This window comes from Camelina sativa, chromosome 8 (assembly GCF_030686135.1).
Source record: "Camelina sativa cultivar CO46 ecotype springtype chromosome 8, ASM3068613v1".
NCBI lineage: Eukaryota > Viridiplantae > Streptophyta > Magnoliopsida > Brassicales > Brassicaceae > Camelina > Camelina sativa.
In genome coordinates, this window is record NC_141887.1 from 706,249 (window position 1) to 731,231 (window position 24,983).

At 37.3% G+C, this 24,983-nt stretch overlaps 5 protein-coding genes across 6 annotated transcripts; 3 read left to right on the forward strand and 2 right to left on the reverse strand.

Moving 5' to 3' along the window:
- The first annotated feature begins 178 nt into the window (after positions 1–178).
- On the forward strand, positions 179–3,189 carry LOC104705375 (synaptotagmin-4). The gene is made up of 11 exons (XM_087460642.1): positions 179–425; positions 513–615; positions 715–767; positions 863–983; positions 1,083–1,210; positions 1,300–1,401; positions 1,499–1,573; positions 1,667–1,746; positions 1,836–1,986; positions 2,087–2,317; positions 2,452–3,189. Exons 1-11 carry the CDS (start codon positions 321–323, stop codon positions 3,010–3,012), a joined length of 1,710 nt encoding a protein of 569 aa, XP_087316768.1. The 5' UTR covers positions 179–320; the 3' UTR covers positions 3,013–3,189.
- A 790-nt stretch (positions 3,190–3,979) lies between these two features.
- On the forward strand, positions 3,980–8,982 carry LOC104705376 (putative sucrose-phosphate synthase 2). Of its 2 annotated transcripts, XM_010421364.2 has the most exons (13): positions 3,980–4,458; positions 4,550–4,639; positions 4,810–5,054; positions 5,139–5,202; positions 5,284–5,976; positions 6,089–6,193; positions 6,309–6,440; positions 6,542–6,718; positions 6,928–6,981; positions 7,061–7,123; positions 7,218–8,123; positions 8,216–8,343; positions 8,455–8,982. In XM_010421364.2, exons 1-13 carry the CDS (start codon positions 4,276–4,278, stop codon positions 8,732–8,734), a joined length of 3,120 nt encoding a protein of 1,039 aa, XP_010419666.1. In that variant the 5' UTR covers positions 3,980–4,275; the 3' UTR covers positions 8,735–8,982. The 2 variants fall into 2 exon arrangements, with proteins under 2 accessions (XP_010419666.1, XP_087316769.1); XM_087460643.1 differs by lacking the exon at positions 5,139–5,202 and having other exon boundaries at positions 4,195–4,458.
- Positions 8,983–9,752: 770 nt separating this feature from the next.
- LOC104705377 (putative glycosyltransferase At5g11130) lies at positions 9,753–12,503 on the forward strand. The gene is made up of 4 exons (XM_010421365.3): positions 9,753–10,240; positions 10,423–10,631; positions 11,250–11,604; positions 11,698–12,503. Exons 1-4 carry the CDS (start codon positions 9,998–10,000, stop codon positions 12,361–12,363), a joined length of 1,473 nt encoding a protein of 490 aa, XP_010419667.1. The 5' UTR covers positions 9,753–9,997; the 3' UTR covers positions 12,364–12,503.
- Positions 12,504–12,801: 298 nt separating this feature from the next.
- Positions 12,802–14,358, reverse strand: LOC104705378 (vesicle-associated membrane protein 713). Its single transcript, XM_010421366.3, is given in 5 exon segments — positions 12,802–13,148; positions 13,289–13,349; positions 13,352–13,451; positions 13,567–13,757; positions 13,948–14,358. Coding segments are annotated over 5 exon segments (663 nt in total). The 5' UTR covers positions 14,168–14,358; the 3' UTR covers positions 12,802–13,057.
- A 545-nt stretch (positions 14,359–14,903) lies between these two features.
- LOC104705379 (adenine phosphoribosyltransferase 5) lies at positions 14,904–17,075 on the reverse strand. Its single transcript, XM_010421367.3, has 6 exons — positions 16,339–17,075; positions 16,133–16,243; positions 15,787–15,879; positions 15,529–15,678; positions 15,371–15,429; positions 14,904–15,194 (listed from the first exon to the last, which is right to left on the reverse strand). Exons 1-6 carry the CDS (start codon positions 16,427–16,429, stop codon positions 15,123–15,125), a joined length of 576 nt encoding a protein of 191 aa, XP_010419669.2. The 5' UTR covers positions 16,430–17,075; the 3' UTR covers positions 14,904–15,122.
- Positions 17,076–24,983: the final 7,908 nt, after the last annotated feature.

A 24,983-nucleotide genomic window follows, 5' to 3' on the forward strand; every position in this document is an offset into this window, starting at 1 on the left:
AAAAAAGGGTTCCAGAAGCATGCAGAAGAAGAATGAAGAACAAGATCGAGACACTGAGATCAAACAGGATCAAAAATCAAAAGCAAAAGAAAAGAAAAAAAGAAAGTGACAGAGGAATCTTGAAAAGCCCAAAAAATCAATAAAAACAGATGATTAGAGAATAATTAAGCACGAAGCAATCTCCTCTTTAAGCTTTATTGTTACTAATTAATCTCGAAGCAGAGCACTCTCTGTTCCGATGAATGGATCTCATCATCATCTAAACTCATCGTGTCTCTCGTCCTCCCCTGTTCGATCCTTGGAGAGAAGTTGGAACAAACATGGGTTTCCTCTTTGGTTTGTTCATAGGAATCGCAGTTTCTTTCGGTTTGGTCGTTGCATTTGCACGCTATTCTAAACTCAGATCCACTCGTCGAGCTGATTTGGTAAATATATCATTTTTACCATCATCATGTCATGTGTTCATTGTTTTCATCTGTGATGTAATGGTTTTGAGGAACAATGTTTTGTAGGCGAAGACCATTGCTGCATTTGCAAGAATGACTGTTCAAGATTCGAGAAAACTTCTCCCTGGAGAATTTTATCCTTCTTGGGTTGTGTTTTCTCAGAGACAAAAGTTGAGTTATTTCTAAATCTTTTTTTACTTCCATCATTTTTCTTGTTTTTGTCTTTTTCTCTTGTTGATGTTTTGATACTTGTTCTTGATTGAACTACAGTTGAATTGGCTTAATCTTGAACTTGAAAAGATCTGGCCTTATGTAAATGAGGTAACTTTTAATTAGACCGCATTGGTTTTTTTACCTTTTTTAATGTGTTGATATATTCACTAACTTAGTTTTGGTTTTGTTGGTTAATCTTGTAGGCAGCTTCTGAGCTGATTAAAAGCAGTGTGGAACCAGTTCTTGAACAGTATACACCAGCTATGTTAGCATCTCTTAAGTTCTCTAAATTCACTCTTGGGACTGTGGCTCCTCAGTTCACAGGTTTGGTTTTTTGTTGCTTCATATAATAAAATAATCTAGTGAGGCTCAAATAGCTCCAAAGCAGAGATAAGACCGTAGCAATGCTCAATTCATTTTCAGGAGTCTCTATCTTAGAAAGTGAAAGTGGACCTAATGGGATCACAATGGAACTTGAAATGCAATGGGACGGTAATCCAAAAATCGTGTTGGATATCAAAACCTTACTTGGCGTAGCTTTACCAATTGAGGTACTTTTTTCACTAGTAATTAATGTCATTATTATAAATTTTAGTATACATTTCTCTGTTCTTGAGCTTTCCGTGGTGTGTTTGTGTAGGTGAAAAATATAGGATTCACAGGTGTTTTCAGGTTGATATTCAAACCTCTTGTTGATGAATTCCCTTGCTTTGGTGCACTTTCTTATTCACTGCGTGAGAAGGTAATATATATATATAGTGATGATGATCTTCATTACTTGGCATAATCTTTGCAAGTCTCATGTTTTAGTAATCTTCTTCTTGCTTTTTGGTGAGCAGAAAGGGCTAGATTTTACACTTAAAGTTATTGGTGGTGAATTAACATCAATTCCAGGGATTTCAGATGCAATAGAAGTATGCCAAAAAAAAACAAAATTATGATATTATATTCTTACAGTATAAATGTAACATATTATTAGTTGACAAATTCGTTAACGTCTTTGAAAGGAAACTATTCTGGACGCGATTGAAGACAGTATAACATGGCCCGTTAGGAAAATTATACCTATATTGCCAGGAGATTACAGGTTTTTGCTTCTTTGTACTACACCATTTCGATTTATAGTTATTGTGAGACCATTTTATATATTAAAAATCTGAAATGTGCTTTGACAAGTGATTTGGAGTTGAGACCTGTTGGAAAATTGGATGTGAAGATTGTGCAAGCAAAGGACTTAGCTAACAAAGACATGATTGGAAAATCCGATCCTTACGCTGTTTTATTCATTCGCCCGTTGCGTGACAAAACCCAAAAGACCAAAACTATTGTAAGAAATTTATTACTCTTACCAAATCCCCATAATATTATTATATCTTTGCTAATTTGGATTGTGCGTATATATATAACTATCTTTTAATGTCAATTAGAGTAACTCGTTGAATCCGATTTGGAATGAACATTTTGAGTTCGTTGTGGAAGATGTATCAACTCAACATTTGACAGTAAGAGTCTTTGACGACGAAGGAGTTGGATCTTCTCAGCTCATAGGGGCTGCTCAAGTACCGTTAAATGAACTCGTGCCCGGGAAAGTTAAAGACATTTGGTTGAAATTAGTCAAGGATTTAGTGATCCAAAGGGATAAAAAAAACCGTGGTCAGGTTAGTATATACTATATACCCTCCTATCCGTTACAAATAGTTTCTAAATTCAAAAGATAATGTAAAAACATAGTAATAGCTAGGTTTGCATATACATCTTTGTTAAAGATATGTACATATTTGTGGTGATATAGGTGCAGTTGGAGCTCCTATATTCTCCCATAGGAAAAGAAGGCGGATTGAAGAACCCCTTTAACCATGACTACTCATTGACCATATTAGAGAAGGTACTTAAGCCGGAAAGCGAAGATTCGGATGCTACGGATGTGAGAAAAGCACTAAGCTCGAAGAAAAACGATGTGATAGTGAGAGGAGTGTTGTCTGTGACAGTAGTGGCTGCTGAAGACTTGCCAGCTGTAGATTTAATGGGAAAAGCAGATCCATTTGTGGTTATAACATTGAAGAAATCGGAAGCAAAATCCAAGACAAGGGTTGTACCAGACAGCTTGAATCCGGTGTGGAACCAGACATTTGATTTTGTAGTGGAAGATGCTTTGCATGATCTGTTGATGCTTGAAGTATGGGACCATGACAAATTCGGGAAAGATAAGATAGGGAGAGTGATAATGACATTAACACGAGTGATGCTGGAAGAAGAGTATCAAGAGTGGTTTGAGTTAGACGGAGCTAAATCAGGAAAGCTGTGTGTCCATCTCAAATGGACTCCAAGGCTTAAGCTCAGAGACGCTTCTTGAGTCTTGATCATTCCTCGTTCTTTTCTCTCAATTTAAGTGACACATTCCTTTACATAAGTTTTTTTCTTCCTTTCTCTTTTGTTTAGTATATGCTGATCGTCATCGATGTTTGTTGTTATCATTCCTTCCTTGCCATAGAAGAAATCAATATAAATATTTATAGACACATTTTGTTTATATTCATATAGTCTAAAAAAAATTATATAAAAAAATTTGGACTAAATAGACGTATTGGTTTGGTTTTGGGGATACTTTTATTAAAATTTCTTTAAAATGGGAAAATGAAAATTTACTTATCAAACAGAGCAAAATTATATAATTCTGTGACCAAAATATATCTGTTTTTACATTATAACAAAATCTGAAAAGCAAAAAAAGTGAATAAAGCCAAAAGTATTTTTGTAAATAAATATGTGTGCGAACGAGTGTTAATTTTGATAGCAAGAAAATTCAAGCTAAGGTAAACAAATTTGAATTTGAATATAATCTATCGTATAAATATCTAATACAATATAAATGACTTAATTATAAGTTTCAAAAATATCTGATTTAAGGGGGTGTTACGTGAGCGATCATAACGTGGCATGGTCGTGGAGCAAAAAAAATAAAAATAATTAAAAGTTTAAAACAATAAAAGTGTAGACTATACAGCTCAATGTAAAAAAAAAAAAAAAAAAAAAAATATTCGATCGTATAATATAAATAGAAGATTCTAATACTTGTCAAAGGAAACAAAAGAAAAGATTCTTTTTATAATATATGCTTTATGCTGTTTCTAGATTGAGCCAAGTGTAACAACTAAACAAGACTCTTTCCGAATATTCAATAAAGAAATCGTTATGGAATCTTCCAGTGTTTCCTACTCTTTTTTCGTGACTCGTTACCAAATTTTGACACATCACTCCTTTTTTTATTTTATTTTAATTAATTTTTCCTAATAAAGAAGTCAATTAAAATTTACGTCTTTGGCAATTAATCAAAACTCCCATCAATAATTTAATCAGAGAGATTCAGGATTAGTGATCTAATTAAGTAATAGTAGTACTGCTTTATTAACGAAGCGACGTTTTCCCAAATTCGCCAAAACAACCTCTCTATTTTTCTCTCCTTCTGCTGTGTGTATCATCCTCTGATCCTCGTTCCTTCTCCAGATTCTGTATTCTTTGATTCACGAGAGATCTGTTTTTTTTTTTTTTTTTTTTTTTTTTTTTTTTTGTTTAATGTGTACTTCGGATCGTTGTTGAGAGCTAAGAAAAGGAAAAAATGGTGGGAAACGACTGGGTGAATAGTTACCTAGAGGCGATCCTGGCAGCGGAACCAGGGATCGGAAATTCCAAATCGTCGCTTCTGTTAAGAGAGCGTGGACATTTCAGTCCCACTCGTTATTTCGTCGAAGAGGTTATCACAGGCTTCGATGAGACTGATCTTCATCGTTCCTGGGTTCAGGTATCTACATATATACACCCGTTCCCTTCTGCGTTTTTTTGGTTAATGTTTCTGATTTTGATTTGAAATCGTGGTTTGATTTGTTCTTTAGGCTGCTGCTACGAGGAGTCCGCAAGAGCGTAACACGAGGTTGGAGAATCTGTGTTGGAGGATCTGGAATTTGGCTCGTCAAAAGAAACAGGTTCGTGATTTCGTTTTTACGATCCAATCCGATGGATTTTTGAATTAGGAAAGCGTTTTATTGTATTGTATTGTAATGTTCACTTGATCGTTCGCTTCTTGCTAGTGTTAATCTGCTCTGAGTAAGTTAAATCGTTTGTGGTTGTGGTTGTGAAATGTTGTTTTGATTAGGTTGAAGGGAAGAATGCTAAGCGTGCAGCTAAACGTCAGCTAGAGCGTGAAAAAGCAAGGAGGGAAGTAACTGCTGATATGTCTGAAGATTTCTCTGAAGGAGAGAAGGCTGATTTGCCTGGTGAAATCCCTACTCCTAGTGATAGCAACACCAAAGGAAGGATGTCTCGGATTAGTTCTGTCGACGTTTTTGAGAATTGGTTTGCTCAACACAATGACAAAAAGCTTTACATCGTCTTGATAAGGTATTACTCATCTTCACTTGATAAGTTTGTTTGTTTTCACATGGTGGTGGTAACTAAGTAGTAGTAGTAGAAATTATCTTGCAGTCTTCATGGTTTGATACGTGGTGAAAACATGGAGCTTGGTAGGGATTCTGATACTGGTGGTCAGGTTATCTTCTACTTACAAGCATTTTGTTTGTTTTTTTGAGTTTTAGAAATTCACACTGTATAAAACGATTTCTGCACTCAGGTGAAGTATGTTGTGGAACTTGCAAGGGCATTGGGCTCAATGCCAGGAGTCTATCGTGTCGATTTGTTGACCAGACAGGTATCCGCACCAGATGTGGATTCCAGCTACTCTGAACCGTCTGAGATGTTAAATCCTTTAGACACAGATACAGAGCAGGAGCATGGAGAGAGTAGTGGTGCTTATATTATCCGTATACCTTTTGGTCCGAAAGATAAATACGTACCAAAAGAGCTCCTCTGGCCTCATATCCCTGAATTTGTTGATAGGGCGCTTAGCCATGTTATGCAGATTTCCAAAGTTCTTGGTGAGCAAATTGGTGGGGGACAACAAGTGTGGCCTGTTTCTATTCACGGACACTATGCAGATGCTGGTGATTCTGCTGCTCTTCTATCTGGAGCTCTTAATGTACCAATGGTTTTTACTGGCCATTCTCTTGGTCGTGATAAGCTTGAGCAACTCCTGAAGCAAGGGCGGCCAAAAGAAGAAATAAATTCTAACTACAAGATAATGAGACGGATAGAGGCAGAGGAACTATGTCTTGATGCTTCTGAGATTATCATAACTAGTACAAGGCAAGAGATAGAAGAGCAATGGCGCCTGTATGATGGTTTTGATCCGGTTTTGGAGCGTAAACTCAGAGCAAGGATGAAAAGGGGTGTGAGCTGTCTAGGCAGATTTATGCCTCGCATGGTTGTAAGTATCATCTCTTTCCTCTCTGCTCGGATATGTTCCTCTTCCCGAGTCAAACGTGAAAACGTTTTTTTTTTTATCATGACTCATGAGTAGCCTTTTCGTGTGATTCTAGGTAATTCCTCCAGGAATGGAATTTCATCACATTGTACCACATGATGTGGATGCAGATGGAGATGATGAAAATCCACAATCTGCTGATCCACCAATTTGGTCTGAGGTTAGCATATCTTCAAATCATAGTTTTTTTTCCCGTTAAGTAAAGGTTTTACATCTTCTATATATGTTTTACTGGTTCCTTCTATATTTACTGCAAAAACTCTTCACTTGGGCAGATAATGCGCTTCTTTTCTAACCCCCGTAAACCTATGATACTGGCTCTTGCTCGGCCAGACCCTAAAAAGAACTTGGTTACTTTAGTCAAAGCCTTTGGAGAATGCCGTCCATTACGGGAACTTGCTAACCTTGTAAGTCTTGTAGTTAAATTTCTAGAAATATGATCTTCAACTAATTTTCTAGAAGTGTGTTTCACAATTTTCATTCCTTCTTTCACTACCTTTGACTGCAGACATTGATAATGGGAAATAGAAATGATATTGATGAGTTGTCCTCCACAAATGCCTCTGTGCTGCTCTCAATTCTGAAGCTAATCGACAAGTACGACTTATATGGTCAAGTGGCAATGCCTAAGCATCACCAACAATCAGATGTGCCTGAAATTTACCGTTTGGCCGCCAAAACAAAGGTAATTTGTCAAACATGTTTACTTTTCTCATCCTTTTCAAATGGTTACAGGAAATTGTGAATTGACTTTCCTAAATTATCTGCAGTGAATTCAGTGATCAATAATTGTTCCCATACACAAGATATTATTAATCGCTTTGAACATTGCCGTCTCTGTGAATCAGTTTTGTTTGCATTGTTTATCTATCTTATCTCAAACCATTTTTTCAGGGAGTATTTATAAATCCAGCGTTCATCGAACCATTTGGACTGACTCTAATCGAGGTATATTATCATTTTTATCTCTTCAGTGCTCTACTCATTACAGGGTATCTTATTAATTAACGGGCACTGTATCTAACAGGCGGGAGCTCATGGGCTGCCCACTGTTGCAACGATAAATGGAGGACCTGTTGATATTCATCGGGTTTGTCGCTTTCCATATTTCAAAAGAAAATTTGCACTATAAAGCACTATGCATCAACGCAGAGCTATAGCTGATATTTGCTACTACCTTGCAGGTTCTTGACAATGGTCTTCTAGTTGACCCTCATAATCAGCAAGCTATAGCTGATGCTCTGTTGAAACTAGTTTCAGACAAACAGCTATGGGGAAGATGCAGACAAAACGGCCTTAAAAACATCCACCTATTTTCGTGGCCAGAGCATTGCAAAACGTATTTAGCTCGGATAGCTTCGTGCAAGCAAAGACATCCTAAATGGCAGAGAGTTGAGTTTGAGAACTCAGACCCTGATTCACCCAGCGACTCTCTTAGAGATATACATGACATCTCCTTGAATCTAAAACTTTCCTTAGATGGCGAAAAGGGTGGAAGTAATAGTGGTGTCGATACTAACTTGGATGCTGAAGACAGCGCTGCTGAACGAAAAGCTGAGGTGGAGAAAGCTGTTTCAACCTTGGCACAAAAGAGCAGATCAGCAGAGAAAGTTGATTCCAAGATGCCGACCTTGAAAAGGAGGAAACATATCTTTGTCATTTCTGTGGACTGTGGCACAACCTCAGATCTTCTCGCAGTGGTGAAAACAGTTATTGATGCTGCAGGAAAAGGCGGCTCAATAGGATTCATACTCTCAACCTCAATGACTATATCTGAGACTCACACAACATTGCTTTCTGGAGGGTTGAAACCACAAGACTTTGATGCTGTTATTTGCAACAGTGGAAGTGGACTCTACTTCACGTCCTCTGCTTCTGAGGATAAAAACGCTCTTCCTTATACACTCGATGCAGATTACCATTCCCATATAGAGTTCCGCTGGGGTGGAGAGAGTTTGAGGAAGACTTTGATCCGCTGGATTAGTTCTGTTCAAGAGAAGAAAAAGGCTAAACAAGGAGAGATTTTAGCTGAAGATGCGTCTTCTTCTACCAACTATTGCTTATCCTTCAAAGTGAAAGATCCTGCTTCGGTAAATACACCCTCAGCCTATAGTCTTTTGCTCGTCCTGAAACATTTATTTTCGGTTTTTTCATCATAACTTCGATCATTCAATCTCTGCAGATTCCTCCAATGAAAGAGCTGAGGAAATTGATGAGAATTCAAGCATTACGTTGCAATGTAGTTTACTGCCAAAACGGAGCTCGGCTCAATGTAATCCCTGTTCTTGCTTCACGATCGCAGGCCCTTCGGTAAGTTTTGATCATAAACGACCATTATATCCACACATCAATTAGTGTCACCTTCTTGGATTTGAAACCTTGAATTGGGATTAGGGTTCACATATCTTCCTCTGTTTTCAGGTATTTGCTAGTGCGATGGGGCATTGACTTATCAAACATGGTGGTGTTCGTGGGAGGTTCAGGTGACACAGATTATGAAGGCTTGCTTGGAGGGATTCACAAAACAGTGATACTAAAAGGCCTAGCCAGTGACTTGCGTGAGCTACACGGCAACCGAAGCTACCCAATGGAGGATGTGACTCCACTGAACAGTCCCAATATCGCTGAAGCTGAAAAATGTGGTCGTGACGCCATTAAGGCCGCTCTAGAGAAGCTTGGGATCAGTCTCCCCAAGCCCTAAGGCTGTCTTTTCTTTACTTAATAAAAGAAGTTTTTGTTGAACAATATGCGATGATGGCGAATTGATAGTCATAATGGAAAACAAAGTACAGTATACCACACTAAGATTGTCGCCAAGTACAAATATGCGTACTTGACTTTTTGTGGTGAAATAATCTTTTACCTTTGGTTTATTTGTTTTGGGGGACAAAGATTGAAATAACCTTTGTATAATCGAAATCTTATGCAATAAACAGTATTATTAACCAACCACAATCTCTAAAGTTGCTCCACCTAAGTGTATAAAACGATAACACAAATATTGTGTGAGCGGAACTACATACAAAACAAGAGAACATTGTCTGCAAAAAAAAAAAACTAAAAGGTATGTGATGATGATGTAAGTCGTTAAAGTAGTTGACCTTTTCGCTTTTCCCTTTTGTAGACTTGCTTGTGGCTTGTCTCTTCCTAAACAAAGTACTTTTGTAAATTTCAAAATTTCCCTATATATGAAGTACTTAAATATTTTAGACGTTTTCGACTCATGTTGTCTCACTCTGAACTCTGAAGATTAAAATCGTATATCCTTTATTCAAAAAAAAAAATATAATCGTATATCCTTCTTATCTTTACGTATAAAAACGTAAAAATCTTCTAGCTAATAGAATCTCGAGTTAAATGTGAGGTGCCCATTATCTTTAATATTTATTAACAACATAAGATAATTGAGCTAAACGTAAATCCATCTTTTCCTTTTCTCGATTATATTATATTTGGATAATCGTAACAGAAATTTAAGCCAATCTAGAATGAAAAATAAAAAGGAAAAAGAAAATAATTAGGAAATCAAACCAAATCCAACCTAAACCGTATCAAAAACAAACCGCACGAGAGTCATGTATAAATTAATTATATTACGTTGACCGAAACATAAAAAAATATATTTTATTTTGTTAACTTAATCCAAAAAAATCTGAAACCGGATTAGTCGGCCAAAGAATAACACACATATAAATGGATGAGTAAGGCAAAGTATATATGATGAAAAGAAAACCAAAAAAAACAAGGAAAAGAGTAATAAACCTCCTCAAAAATCTAGAGAGATATCAATCAATCAAACAACCCTAAAATTTTCATCAAAATCATATATTTGTTTTCCTTCTTGATTAGTTCTTCTTTCTTTTCTTTTTTTGATCTGTAAAATCAAAACCAAGCCGTAATCAAATCACACCTTGAAGAAGAAGAAGAAAAATATAAAGATCATCCTCCTAATCATACTAATTGAATGGCGGATCTGACTTGTACCACGCCGTTTCTGCTCTATCCAGCACTCGTCATCATCCTCTTCTTCTACTCCATCAACCACCATCACCAAATCTTCTCATCATCGTCCGTGGTCCATGATGATGATCTTTCTTGTCGTCTCGCGTCTCCTCCACAACAACAAGCAGCTGATTTCTCTTCCTTGAGAATTCCTTTTCGTTCTTCCTCTTCTTCTTGTCTCAATATCACTTCCAACAACAATAATGTACACTAATTTTTTTTCCTCTATTTCTTTTGTTACATCCATATTTATTTCTTCATATATAATATACAAGTGTGTTGTGTTGTGTCTTCTAGGTTTGGTGTAATTATTAGCTACGAGGTTTTATAATATTTTTATAGTATGATTGAATTAATAATTAATGTTTTGTTGTATGTTGAAAACAGTCGACGTCAGAAGTTGTGGTGGTAGAAGAAGTTGATAAAGCGGTGGAGAGAATAGAAGAAGGTTTGGCAATGGCGAGGGCCGCCATAAGGAAAGCCGAAGAAGAGAATCTCCACCGTGATCGTGATCGTGATCGTGATAGGAGGAATAACTCCGATATGGGATTCGTATCGAATGGATCTGTCTATCTCAACGCTCTTACCTTTCATCAGTTAGGACCTCTTCTTTCTCCTACCTTTTTTCCTATTTTTGCTTAGTCTTTCTCTCTCTATATATCTTTTTTGTTTTTTAATCATACAAATTAGTATATTCTATAATCTATAACAACATTGCGTAGTTTTATCACTAGGTAAATTTCCTTTTAAAATTTGAGTGTTAGACTTTTATTTAAGGGTATCAAAGTTAAAAGAAAAGTTAAGAAAATTTGACTTTTGTAGCTAACTAGTATGTACTCGTTAGGATCTGTACTTTTCTTGTGTTTTTTCATGAAATCACCATTAGTAGAAATATGTGTCAACATCAATATTCTAGGTAAATTCTATTTCTAGTAACCTATACACCACTAGTTTGCAATTTTAAGGTCCTTTTTTCCATTTTTATCGTTTATTACCAGACTTTGAGAGTTCGAGGAAAGCGTAGTTCTAGCTTTAAGTGTTCTCCATACTTTCTCTCCATCTCTCAACTTGACCTTTGTAAAACACATCACTCACTTTTAAATGAAAAAGTTTTGAAAGTCTCACATTATACAATCCATCTCTAGATATAGATAAACACAGATATTTATTTATGCATATGTAATGTTTTTCTTTACTCATAAAAAAATAAACAGGAGCCACCGAGAGATGGAGAAGAGATTCAAGATATGGACTTATAGAGAAGGAGAAGCTCCTCTGTTTCACAAGGGTCCTCTCAACAACATTTACGCCGTTGAAGGCCAATTCATGGACGAGATCGAGAACGGAAACAGCCGTTTCAAGGCTGCATCACCGGAGGAAGCCACCGTGTTCTACATCCCCGTAGGGATCGTCAATATCATACGCTTTGTCTATAGACCTTACACTAGCTATGCACGTGACCGCCTCCAAAACATTGTCAAAGACTACGTCACTCTCGTTTCGAACCGTTACCCTTATTGGAATCGCAGTCGAGGGGCTGACCATTTCTTCCTCTCCTGTCACGATTGGGTGAGTCTCCTTGTTTATAAACAGTTCTTGTTCAAAAAGTCAAACCATAAAAACCCTAACCTAACTTTCTCTTTTTGTTCCTTGCTGTTCAAGGCACCTGATGTCTCAACTGCGGACCCAGAACTATACAGTCATTTTATAAGAGCTCTCTGTAATGCCAATGCTTCAGAGGGGTTCACGCCCAGGAGAGACGTTTCATTGCCAGAAATCAACATTGCACACAGCCAGTTAGGGTATGTACACACCGGAGAACCGCCTCAAAACCGCAAACTCTTAGCATTTTTCGCAGGCGGTTCTCATGGAGAAGTCCGGAAAATACTTTTCGACCAATGGAAAGAAAAAGACGAAGACGTCCAAGTCTACGAGTATCTCCCCAAAACCATGAACTACACGAAAATGATGGACAAAGCAAAATTTTGTCTCTGCCCCAGCGGTTGGGAAGTTGCGAGTCCAAGAATCGTGGAGTCACTATACTCCGGTTGCGTTCCTGTCATCATCGCTGATTCTTACGTTCTTCCGTTCAGCGACGTGTTGAATTGGAAGACATTCTCAATTCATATTCCAGTATCAAAGATTCCGGAGATAAAGAAGATTCTAGAAGCCGTACCAGAAGAAGAGTACTTGGAGTTTCAAAGGAAAGTTCTTGAGGTTCGGAAACACTTCGTGGTAAACAGACCATCAAAGCCATACGACATGTTGCATATGATCATGCATTCTATTTGGTTACGTAGGCTTAATGTTCGAATCCCTCTTTCGTAGTGAACGATATATAATGTTACATTGTTTCATATAATACACATACGTATAAACGTATAGTATAGGATCTTGAACTTTGTAGCAAAGTCTCGTTCTTTATTTTCAGTTAGAACAAGCCTCCGCCTCCGAGTTTTGTTTGGGAATGAAATGTAATGTTAGCAATCAGGCCTACAAAGTAGTTTAGAAAGAAAGCCTGCCTACTTGTAAACGTAAAAAAATACTTCAAAAAAATCTACACTTATTTGAACAAACCTCTTTAATAAGAGGGAGAGAGAGCAAGAGAACTTCAGATTTGAAAATTTTGGAACATCAATTGATTCAAATGCATGATTCATTGGATCCTTATAACCCCAACAGCCACTATAACGGAGGGTATACTTTTAGTCAAAAACTTTAAGTACTATGTTGGAATTGGAATAAGATAAAAAAAAGTCCAGCAAAAACTGAAAAACGACTTCTTTTTATAATCTTAAATAGAGAGACTCTCAAGTCTTAATGTTGCAGCAACGCATTAACAGTGAAATATCACACTAACAAATAACAGTCGATTCTCAAATTCGAAACAATATGTAGAAAGCTTGATACTTGGAAAAAGCACATAAACAAACATTTTACACAACGCATATCTCACATTTCAAGATCGAAGCAGAATCTGATATATTCCCAAGAAGGGAAAGGTGAAAGTAAGAGTGTCTTCTTACTTGAAACATGAAGGAAGACTTGCCCCATGGCAAACAAAGGCCATCGCGATGTACACAACCAAAGCAAGTACAAGTATCAGAGCAATCCTGCAGATAAAAAACAACAACAACAAACTCATAAGGAATGTAACCGAACATATGAAGTGATCAATTCCGCAAGAAACCATGTAATGCAATTGGAGCAAGTAAGTTTATCAGGGTTTTTTTTAGTTCGGAGGAGAACTTACGCAAGCTTAACATTTCTCCACCACATAACAGTTCTGTAACGGCGAGCTTGCTTTCTGAACGAAAAGTGTTGCCTTGCATATTTTCGGTTTTATCAACTAGCAACTCCAAACGCTCACCTCTATCCAAGACTTTATCAATATTCTCAATCATCACGTTTCTAACCTGAAACATGAAAACAACCCACACAAGTTATAGTCAGTGACATCATATATAAAAGCACACTTAAACACAAAAAGAGATGATTTTTTTGTTTGTTTGTTTGTTTGTTAAACAGTACCTGACTCAATTCACCTTTGATCCTACCCATCCTGTCTGCATTTGGATCATTGGAATAAAACTCCATCTGCTGACTTATAACTCTTGAAAACTCATCATTCATTGAATAAGCTTGAGCTGAATGAATAGCACGGCCGTATGTTCTCACAAACCTCTGATGAATATCATCCAGAAACGCAAACGGAATATTCCCTGCCGCAAACAAAAGATTCCCAAAATCACAAACTACCAAGAAAAAAGTTGTATAAGAAAGAACACAATCCTAACATCACCTAAACGAGCATAGTTCAAGAGCTACCAAATCCCTAAAATTGAGATTTAGTAGACCTCAATTTTAATAAAAAAATTAAGAGAGGCAAAATTGATGAAATTAGGTAATTACTTCCGGCGGATTCATCGGCCATACAGAGAACGGTAAGACCATCGGTACGCTTGACATGGAAGATGTACCGATCTTGAGAGTAAGACATGTGGTTATCGCTATCGTTACCAGGCAACTTATCCAAAATCTGCTTAGCGATTGAGTTCGCGTTAGTCGAAGTAGCGCTAAACTCAGATAACACCACCGTTTCTCGAGCCACCAAAGCAAATAAGATCGCCATCTCTACCTACACTCCGGCGGCACCTCTTTCTTTCCCCCCAGCTCAGCTGACTCACTCTTTAAATCGCCGATTCAGAAAACCTCAGATCTTTGACAACAACGAAATCGATCCAACCAAAATCGATCGGTTTAGACTGTAAAATTCTGAGAATTGTTCAAAATGAAAGCATCACCATACATCGGAGGAAGCCCGCTTTACGGTGAAAAGTTGAATTTTGAAAAAATATCAGAGGACAGAGGCGAAAGCAAAAATAAAATATCTAACTTATTGGGCTTGTATTACTATCTCAGAAAGCCCATTATCTTTTGACAGCTCCCATTGTTTAGCTTTGGAAGTATTTCTTTGTATTTATTAAGTAGATATACTTTTCTATATTTATTTCAAACTTTAAAGTTAAAAACATTGATGACTCATATACTTGCTTTCATTTTTTTTTTTTTTGACAACTATTGCTTTCATTAGATAAATAGGATTTCAATTTTAAAATCTTTTGATATATTGTTTCGGTTAGAAACTTTGGTAAGGAATATTTGAAACTCAAAATAATATGCTCCGGATGGACCAATGTGGCAGTATTAAATAGTTTGTCGTAGAATACCAACAACCAACTTTGTCAGTGCTCACTGCTCAGTAAAAACCGCATTCAATTTTAGTAAACCTACTACTACTATTTGTACCTTTTTTTTTCTCTCTTCAGATTTCCCGCATAATAGTATTACGAACGTATGTCTTACCCTTTTTCATGATTACAGTTATTAGCCATTTTTTGATTAAGATTAAAAAAGTACACAATGTCCTAACGAATACAAGACGTTGAAACCACACAGCAAAATTCAAATCTACAGAGAACGAATACAAGACGATGAAACCCTAAAGAGTTTTTATAAAGAAGAAGAAACTGTAACAAAGAAACATGAACTCTGCCAGGAGAAAAAAACCTCAACCGGATTGTATCCTAACAGAACTCATCTAATTCACTTGGCTCCACCAGCACATAAAGCGGCTTCCCTTTCAGCTTGTGTTGCCCCTAAAACCAATTCAAAAAATGTTTACACCAAATTTTAATTTACTCTATGAGCAAATTCCCAGTGGAGATTATATAACCCAAAACCGAACTCTATCACTACAATTTTAAGTAATATCCTTTATAAAGAACAAAAATCAGAGCTAACTTATTAAACAAGTAAGAGAAGTGTGACTCACCTTGACTTCAGGCAAGCCAATAACACAAGCACACTCCACAACTTCAGCTCCTTGGCTTTCTGTAAAACGTCATCAAAGTGTCATATATAATACTATAACAAATCAATACCAAAAGAAAAATCTCATTACTAATTGAAAAATAAGTAAAAGAAAATAACCCATAAGGCTAATGGCGGCTGAAAGAGTGCCGCCTGTAGCAACGAGATCGTCGATGATAATGACACGTTCTCGTGGCTCAACGGTGCCAACGTGCATCTCTAAACGGTCATGTCCATACTCAAGCTCATAAGACTCCGATATCACTTTCCCTATATATCACATTCCTTTCTTCAGAATCTCAATAGAGTCTATATTTATCATCACACGGAGAAAAAAAAAAAAAAAACAGAGAATGCAGTTAAAAAAATGTAAGTAACCTGGTAATTTTCCTGGTTTACGCAAAGGGATAAACTTTGCGCCGATGGCTAAGGCAATGGAAGGACCCAACAAGAAACCTCTCGCTTCAACTCCTATATAATATAAATACACATACATTTGCATGTAAAGAAAAAAATATTACTTTCTTAATGAAGAAAAAGACAATTCTTGTTACTTCTTTTGTTCTTTTAAATAATGTATTTTGTTTGCTTATATGATGTAAACCCATTTAGAAAGACACCGAATTTTTGGCGTTACTTAACAAACTTGATGACGAAACACTGTAGTAGTAAAGAAAAGGAGAGAGAGAGGATAATGATGAAAAGACACAGAGGAGTCTCTTACCAGCAACGACAGAGATTTGCATGTCTCTGTAGCGATCAACGAAAATGTCAATCGTATGTTTAAAGGCCTTATGATCCAACAACAACGTTGTTATGTCCTGAAACATAATCCCTGTCTCGAGCAAAACAAAAGAAAAAAACAAGAAACATCTTCAGAAATTAAGAAAAACAGAGCAATAAACAGAGAAAAAACAGAGTTATAAAGACCTTTCTTGGGGAAATCAGGAACAACTCTAATGGCTGCTGATATAGCTTCGAGTCTTGGATCACCTTTCAGACCATTCTCCGCAGCAAACATCGTTTCTCTCTATCCTCTCTCTCTCTCCAAAATTTTGAAATTCAATTCTTGAGAGTGTCAAGGAGCGTCTTGAACACTAGTATATTAATCTCTCTCTCTCTCTCTTTCTCTTTCTTGCTTGAAGAGTAAATAAATGGGGAAGATTTCAAAGTAGAAGACAATTAAATTTCCCTCGCAGAAGAAGGAAACGAGGAAATGAAATGAGATCAGATCCTTTCTCTCTCTCTCTTTGTGTCTCTATCTCGCTCTGTTGCTCTGTTCACCACCAGTTGTAGTAGAAGAAAGTGGGTGAGAGAGCATTTAATATTTTAATAGAGAGAGAGAGAAGAGTGCGTGGAGTGTTGTGTATGTATCACACGTGCGAACTGGGTCGGCACACAGGATTTATCAACCCCGCGCAATAATACTTATAAAAATCACAATCACAACAACAAGGCCAATGGTATGTATTAAAGAGAGTGTAGAAGATCCGAAGTAGAAAAGAAAATCTTATGGATCTTCGAGAGAATCTTTGGCTTTTAGCTCTTTCTTTTTAATTTTTGAGTCTTATCTCTCTCTCTCTTTTATTCTCTAGAGAGTCTCGAACGAAAGACCTATAAAGGAAAGAGATTCGATACTCTGCAAAAAAAAACCAAACCATTTCTCTATAAAAAGAAGTACCCATTCTCCTAACTAAACTAGTTCACATTCCATGTTTCGTGTCTTGTCTCCTCCATACACAGCTACTTACCCTCTTTTATAACTACTATCTTTAATGAGAAACAAGGTTACAAGTTTGTGAGCTGTGTAATTTGTAGTATTTAACACATTTTAAACTTTAGTAGTGTTTTGGTTGTAGGAGTAGGGATATATTTAGTTTATGTTTTACTTATTACTACCTCTTTTCTTCCTTAAATCTCTCTTCGTAGGTGCTTTTATTTATTTTCTTGTCTCCTATACACTACAGTCTACACTATAGCTTTTGTGTTTGTGCGAGTGCTGCTTTTTTTTTTTTTTTTTTGTAGATTGCGTTATAACATTTATATAGCAGTACTGGTTTTTATGTGAAATTCAAAGCGCAAGTAAAAAGTATAGGGGAGCAACTAAGCAAGCAAATCACCGAGCAAGAATAAATATATTTACGTATATAGTCAGCAAAGAGTCTACATGCGCCAAAATTTGAGTACTACATGCCAACTATAACAAAAAAATTATTTAGGTATGAATTCAGGCTAAGATAGCTCTATAATTTAGCTCAAGTTATCTTCACTAATATTTTTATAGATTAATATAGGATGTGACTGATGTATCTACAGCTGACATGAAAGTGTAATAAATAAATAAATAGCCAAAACAATTGAAAATATTAAAGAAAATAGCACAATGGTAACTTCATAAGTGAAGATCATGTTTTTGAACAGTTGGATAGCACCCCCTCTATTCACGAGCAAATTCGATTTTGAATTTTAATGCTATATGTTAAGAAGAACAAAAATTTCATGTCAGAAACGTGGACTGATAATTTTGTGCTTGTTCACCAAAGATATTTCGTTGCTAGTGTCTTCTATGCTTCTCATAAATTCTAACCAACTTGACGTATTTGCACCAGGCCGCCAAATGCACAGTTTCAAGACGTAGTTGTCTCGTGAAAAATGTGTTTAATACTTTAATGCAATTTCCTTAAACTATGTTGGGTCCGCTTAAAAGACTTCTCGACCTCAAAACTCACTTTGCTTTCCAATTCCAAAATAAACAACAAACGATCATAAATTCATAATTGTAGGTTTGACATTTCAAATTTTCGTAAGGCTAACATCAAATCTATATATGATAAGAGAGAGAGAGAGAAAAGCTCTCGATCACCAAGTCTTTTTTTATCTTGCTTTGGAGTGTTTATGACTTCCGAGAATATTTGTGAATCCACCGGAACCCTAACCGTATCTCATTTTTGGTAACCAATACGCAATAGTTTGAGATAATGTGAGATATCATCAGATAATGGTGAAGGGGGTATGTTGAGAATCGCAGACCCCAATTCACCTTTGTAGTGAATTACATACTGCGACTCTGCGCCTACTCCTCGTCTACTTCACAGATCAATAATATAACATAAACATAACACAGAGATTTAACAAGTTCCCCTCATGCAGAGGGTACATCTCGTGTGGGAACCTTCTCCCACAAACATTCACTTTCAATCACTCAAGCTTTACACACAGTGTTTCATATACAAGCTTAGAGAACTACTAGAAAGAAACCTGAAGAAGAAAACACATAGTATATGCTTTTCTTCTTCCCCTCTCTTTGTCTCTGGTTCAGCTCTCCCCTCCATGTATAACCCTGAAACACCTCCAGAACCCCAAAGAAGCAGCTCCATCTTCGTCTCTCATCAGAGTGTCCTGAAGATACATTAAACCTAGACAAGGTTATGTCTGGCTCTCAGCCCTTCGACCCCAACCAAGCTTCTGCTCCTTTATCATGGTTCTGCGCACAGCTTCAAGCTCCATGTACGATGCCCTACAAATGCTCTCTGCATTGTGCCCTGCGTCTCTGCATCTGCCCTGCACAGCGCCCTGCGCTGTTCCCTACAGCCGCCACCAATGTACCACCAACTTCTTTAGTGCGTCTTTGTGCTTACTACGTTCTTCTTCAATCCTAACTTCTCTTATATAGTGAAACCCTATAACTTATGTCGGTTTAACCCTGCAGGCCACACAACCCGGATCTTGTATGAGTTACACATCAGTATAGGTCCAGTTCATGGTTCAGACCAAACAAGCCTATATGAAGCAAACATTTACATACTATATATCTCACATAATACGCAATAAACCTTTACAAGCAATAATATTTTACATTTATCTCCCGTTAGGATTTCTGATATGCTTGTAAAGTTTGAACGGTATTAAAAAAATCTCACCATCCGATTTCATATAATTTTGCATACGAGGAAAAAGTAACAAATTTAGTAAAATTAATCCAGATCATCTTTTACAAATCAATCGTTGTAATACAAATTTCATTTCACTGAATATTTTTAATTGATGTAATTATCTTGGTCGTATTTTAGATACACATATTCTTAACTATATTATTCTTCGACTGATTATACTTAGAGAATATGAGATATATCTAATTTAAAGTTGAAAAGCAATTCAAGCATGTATCTGTTCTGTCTAAAAAAAACAAAAAGCTGTTGTATAGTTCAAAGGATAAATGAACCTCGTACCGAGAAACCCACTACAAAGCTTATCGACAACCTACAGAAAAATACAAGTTCAGAATAGAATAACAAATACTTACAACTTCGAGGAGATATCCCAAATCTTGTTGTCTAACTTTATAGTGTTTATAATCAAATAAGAAAAATCATTCACAACTTATTACACTTTACTTTGACTTTTTGTTAAGAAACTGCAAAGGAAATATTCCAGCTTCACTATGAGCGTGTGTGTTATTAATTGTTGGTTAGTACTTAGTCGTTTGATGTTCTGGCTCCATTGATTTATAGCTATTGGGATATTACTGACTATATAGCTTTTTTTAAACTTGAACTACGCCTATTTTATGCGCACGACTCCGATTGTTAACCAGTATATAAAAAACTCTGTAGCATAAAATGTTGTATCCAACGAACAAGTTTAAGAAGATCAAACGGCTAACATTGATACCAAAATGTACTTAACTTTGGTACCAAAAAGAAAAAATTAAGAAAATATTGGGTTTTGCACTTTTACTTATTATTGGGCCCTTGACTCATGTCTATCAGGCTAATTGCAATGGTTGCTCAGCCTTTCTCTGGGCAAAATTTATAGGGTTCAAGTTCAACTTGAATCCAATAGGCCGTTTGCTATTATTGGATACAAAAAAAAAAAAAAGGGCATAAGCGACCATACCGAACGCTCATGTGCCATGCGACCATACTTGGTATTGAAAATTTTAGCAACAACAAACAGAGTTTAGTTGACATTTGTCGCACATGCATTGAATTTATTGTATGTTAAAAGCTCTTCATGTGATTTCGGTAGCAAACAGTACACTTCATTATCGATCATAAATTTAGGTGGGAATGCATGTTCTAGATATTATACTAAAGGTTTACGTAGGTTGCCACATTTGTCTCTTTTGTCTTTTACCATTGACCTATACAATATTTTCGTTAATATGTAAATGAATGTACCGTTGAATCAATATATGAATAAGTCACTTATATACTTAGATATAATACAGTGGTTTCGAAACCCAAACTTTGCTACCTTGGACTCGGACTCGGGACTGTTCATGCGTAAAAATGATCTTTGTCAATTGTCATGTCATAGACAAGAAGAAAGCCTAGGTAATTGCATAGACTGTACTTAGATTGAAACCAGACAACATGGTGCCAAGAAAAGTTATTTCTTTGAATCTGGCACTCAAACCATACCAAATTACTTATCGAAAATGTTTTTTCCCTACCAAATTTTAATTTCCAGAAAGTTAAAAAAATAAATATGGGTCCCGTTTACCAGCTAGCTTATTATTATTTCTTTATCGAAACCAAATTAAAGTGAAGTCTTATTAGGAGGATCGCAGGATAGTTTGCCAACTCATCATCTTTTAATTTTTTCCCAAAAATTAAGTCGACCAGTAATGAAATTACTAATCCATGGTTTTAAATATCTATATAAAAAAACTTCTTGACTACTTTTATTTATTGATATGAGAAAGGCCTTGGTGGGTGTACATCTTAATTTAGGTTAGATGAAGATTAGTTACGGTTAAATGGTTCGGACCAGTTACAATTTAATGGGTTGGTACGATAATTAAAGGAAAAAAGTGGATTGATTTAATTTAAGAGTTTGAGTTAGAGTTTGGGATCCACCGTCCTTGCTAATCTTATTTGCACCGTATTTTAACCCATTCATTTCAACATATTCCGAGGAATGTTTAAACGTTTTTTTTTTTTTTTTTTTTTTTTTAACAAAAGAAGACAAGCCAATTAGAAGGAAAATTATCTACAAACAAAACATGATGCAGAGACACACGCGCTTGGCATGCTAAACAATCCACTCGTACATTAGCATTACGAGAAATATAAATCAAAGAGAAAGAAGAAAACTCCTCTCTATCGATCCGAATATCGTCTAAATATGTTGCAAAAGCTGGCCAATCAGTTGGGGAAGACACCATCTTCACCAAGTCGGAGCAGTCGGTAAGAAAAGCCACATCCCGGAAGTCATGTCCAATCATACATCACATCGCCCAGATGAAGGCTTCAACTTCTCATGTAACAGGGATAAACTTCGCCGGAAATTTGTCGCTCCAAGCACTGTGGGTGATCCTTTTGATGAAATACAACACCATCCTGCACCGGCAAAAACATCTGTCGCTTTCCAATAGCCGTCAACATAACATCTCTGTCCCATAAAAATTGTAGGAAGAGATAAACCCCTTCTATACCCAGGTGTTAGACCCGTAGTAGTGAAGGGAAACTCCTCCCCTCGACATCTACCTGAGCCTCCTGCCAGGACAAAGCCTCACCCTCCGCCACCCGGACAACCTCATCAGGGCGTTCAGCCTGGTTTTCAAAAACACGGGCGTTTCGAGCTTTCCAAATATACTACATCAGCCAAGGAAAAACCTGAACCTGTGAACCCGGACTTATGGGATCTAGAAAATGATCAACATTAGCATATACAGAGTTCGTCGGAAAGAGTTGCGACCCCATTGATACATGAGCTAAAGCCCATACTTGTCGGGCATAGAAAGATGGCATGATTTATATCATCCTCCTCCATCCCGCACCGTGTACAAACGACATCACAACTCAATCCCCGACGACGCAAATTAACCGATACCGAAATACAACCCGATAAAACTTGCCACATAAAATGTTGTACTTTTGGTGGACATTTTACTTTCCAAACCCTAGCAAGAAAGGGAGTGATTGCTGGACCAGATCTGAATGCCTGAAAAGGACCTTGGACATCCAAACGTTCCGTCTCATACCTAGATTTTACCGTATATTTCCCAGTTTTAGTAAAGTGCCATCCTAAATAATCTGCCTTGGAACAGCTGCTTAGAGGAATTGCCTTTATCAGAGCGACATCCACATGATCAAAATGCTGAGTAAGCAGATCCTTTCGCCAAGAATTCGTTCGTCGATCAATCAAATCAGGTAACCGGAGATTTGGGTCCTTAAAAGGACCGTTACTTAAGGTTGGTCTCGGGAATTGAGCTGGAACCCAGGGATCATACCATATCGAAATGGAGGTCCCTGAGCCAACCCGTATAATTAGCCCTTTTTTCACCAGAGAGCGAGCAGATACGATACTCCTCCACCCATACAATGGTGAATAAGACCGTATTGGATCCATAGGATTGGAGTTCCGATAATACCTACTTTTAAAAACCCTTGCAAATAGTGAGTCTAGACAATCTATCAATCGCCATAACTGCTTAGCCAGCAAAGCCGTGTTAAAATCATAAACACTCTTGAAACCCAATCCACCCAACTGCTTGCTACAACAAAGCCTCTCCCAAGCGATCCAATGCATACCCCCTGCCTGACCATTCGTACTCCACCAGAAGTTTGCCACTGCACTAGTCAGTTTATATGTGATAGTCTTGGGAAGACGATAACAAGACATCACAAAAGTCGGGATAGCCGTCACGACAAACTTAATCATCACCTCTTTCCGCCCTTTTGAGAGTAACCTCGCTGACCAGCCGGTCATCCGACTCTGCAGACGATCCCGGACAAAGGAAAAAACCTTCGTTTTGGACCCCCCCAAACTCTCAGGGATTCCCAAATAAGAACTTGTACCGCCCTGATTGGTTATTCCTAGGACCCCCTGAATTTCCGTCTTTGCCATATCATCTACCGTGTGACCAAATTGAACCGAAGATTTTGCAAAATTAATTTGCTGCCCCGAGACCGCCTCATACTATTTTAGAATATCCAAAACCACCCCACATTGTTCCTTATCAACCTTACAGAAAAACAGACTATCATCCGCAAATAACAATGTGGGTGATTGGCGGATACTTGTTTGCCACTGTAATACCCGTAATCCGCTTATCGACCTCCACCTTCCGAATATTTGCAATAAGGACCTCCATACATAAAATAAATAAGTATGGTGACAGCGGATCGCCCTGTCTCAATCCCCTTTCCGGAACTATCAAACCATTTGGTTGACCATTGAGAAGAACCCTATACTCCACCGAAGAGACACAAAATATAAGCGAGGAAATCCATCGTTCCGCAAAACCCATTTTTTGTAGTAAAGCCTCTAAAAAACCCACTCAACTCTATCATACGCCTTACTCATATCCGTCTTAATTGCCATAAACTTTCCTCTACAAGACTTATTTGTCCGCAACCCGTGAAACATCTCCTGAGCAATCAATATATTGTCCGAGATCAAACGACTCGGAACAAAGGCCGATTGTGTCTCCGAAATTAGACCAGGTAAAAGCACCTTAAGGCATTGACAGAAGACTTTTGAGAGTATCTTGTACCCCACATTACACAAGCTAATAGGACGCAACTCTGTCATCCGTGTCGGTTTAGCCACCTTAGGGATAAGACAGAGGTGCGTTCGATTTAAACTCTTATCAAAAACACCCTCATCAAGAAACTGATTGACCATAGAAATAAGGTCCGCTTGAACAACCGTCCATGCCTTCTGAAAGAACAAAGCAGTCATCCTATCCGGCCCTGGAGCTTTATCTGGGTGCATCATAAATAAAGCCCGTCTCACCTCTGCTTCTATATCTGGGACTGTTAACTGTTCATTATCCGCTTCTAAAATTACCGTGTTGACCTCACATAATACTTCCTCAAAATTATCAGGATTAATTGTAGTGAACAGTTCCTCAAAATACGAGACAGCAGTATCACAAATATCCACATCATTCGTAGACCAAACCTCATGCTTATTATAAAGCCCAACAATCCGATTACGAGCCCGGCGCTGCTTAGTTTGTGCCTGAAAATACTTTGTATTTTTATCCCTCACCCGCATCCAACGGTTCCTACTCTTTTGATACCAATGAATTTTCTCATCTCGGTATGCCTCGCGCAACTGGGAATGTAAGTCCGAAATTAACTCCAGAGCAGACGTATCGTCAGCCTGAGCCACCTCCAGCTACCGTTTTAGATCCTCAATCAAAACCACAATCCCGAATCATGCCGTTAAAATCGAGAAAGGAAGAAGCGGGGTGTAACCTCCCTCCACATTTTTCATGATTATAAACGAAAGTGTAGACCGAGTAGTACTTATCCTTGTCAACCGTTCCCAAACCAAGGCTCGGTTCTTGGGAACAGGATCACCCTAGACAAAAGTCAAATGAATAACTTATCCGATTTGCAAATATGCAACCGATAAGCCATTCTTAAATTAGAAATAGGAGTGGAACAACCTATTACGACACCCTTTCCCTCCTGATTACATAATAAAATAATTTTCAACCTAAGACTATTGAGAAAGTCATACTTCCAACCAATATAAGCCAAACACGGGAGAAAACTAACAGCAACATAAAAGCCGAAACGCAAAACAAGTGGGAACAAAGGAGAAAAAAATCCCCC

Excerpts from the sequence above, each read along its gene's own strand:
- LOC104705375 (XM_087460642.1), top strand. The coding sequence starts at position 321 with ATGGGTTTCCTCTTTGGTTTGTTCATAGGAATCGCAGTTTCTTTCGGT. Across the intron at positions 1,574-1,666 it reads GGATTTCAGATGCAATAGAA|GAAACTATTCTGGACGCGAT; the intron begins GTATGCCAAAAA and ends CGTCTTTGAAAG. Across the intron at positions 2,318-2,451 it reads ATAAAAAAAACCGTGGTCAG|GTGCAGTTGGAGCTCCTATA; the intron begins GTTAGTATATAC and ends GTGGTGATATAG.
- LOC104705376 (XM_010421364.2), top strand. The coding sequence starts at position 4,276 with ATGGTGGGAAACGACTGGGTGAATAGTTACCTAGAGGCGATCCTGGCA. Across the intron at positions 4,459-4,549 it reads TTCATCGTTCCTGGGTTCAG|GCTGCTGCTACGAGGAGTCC; the intron begins GTATCTACATAT and ends TTTGTTCTTTAG. Across the intron at positions 5,203-5,283 it reads ATTCTGATACTGGTGGTCAG|GTGAAGTATGTTGTGGAACT; the intron begins GTTATCTTCTAC and ends TTCTGCACTCAG.
- LOC104705377 (XM_010421365.3), top strand. The coding sequence starts at position 9,998 with ATGGCGGATCTGACTTGTACCACGCCGTTTCTGCTCTATCCAGCACTC. Across the intron at positions 10,241-10,422 it reads TCACTTCCAACAACAATAAT|TCGACGTCAGAAGTTGTGGT; the intron begins GTACACTAATTT and ends TGTTGAAAACAG. Across the intron at positions 10,632-11,249 it reads AACGCTCTTACCTTTCATCA|GAGCCACCGAGAGATGGAGA; the intron begins GTTAGGACCTCT and ends AAAAATAAACAG.
- LOC104705379 (XM_010421367.3), bottom strand. The coding sequence starts at position 16,429 with ATGTTTGCTGCGGAGAATGGTCTGAAAGGTGATCCAAGACTCGAAGCT. Across the intron at positions 15,880-16,132 it reads GCAAATCTCTGTCGTTGCTG|GAGTTGAAGCGAGAGGTTTC; the intron begins GTAAGAGACTCC and ends TATATTATATAG. Across the intron at positions 15,679-15,786 it reads TAAACCAGGAAAATTACCAG|GGAAAGTGATATCGGAGTCT; the intron begins GTTACTTACATT and ends TGTGATATATAG.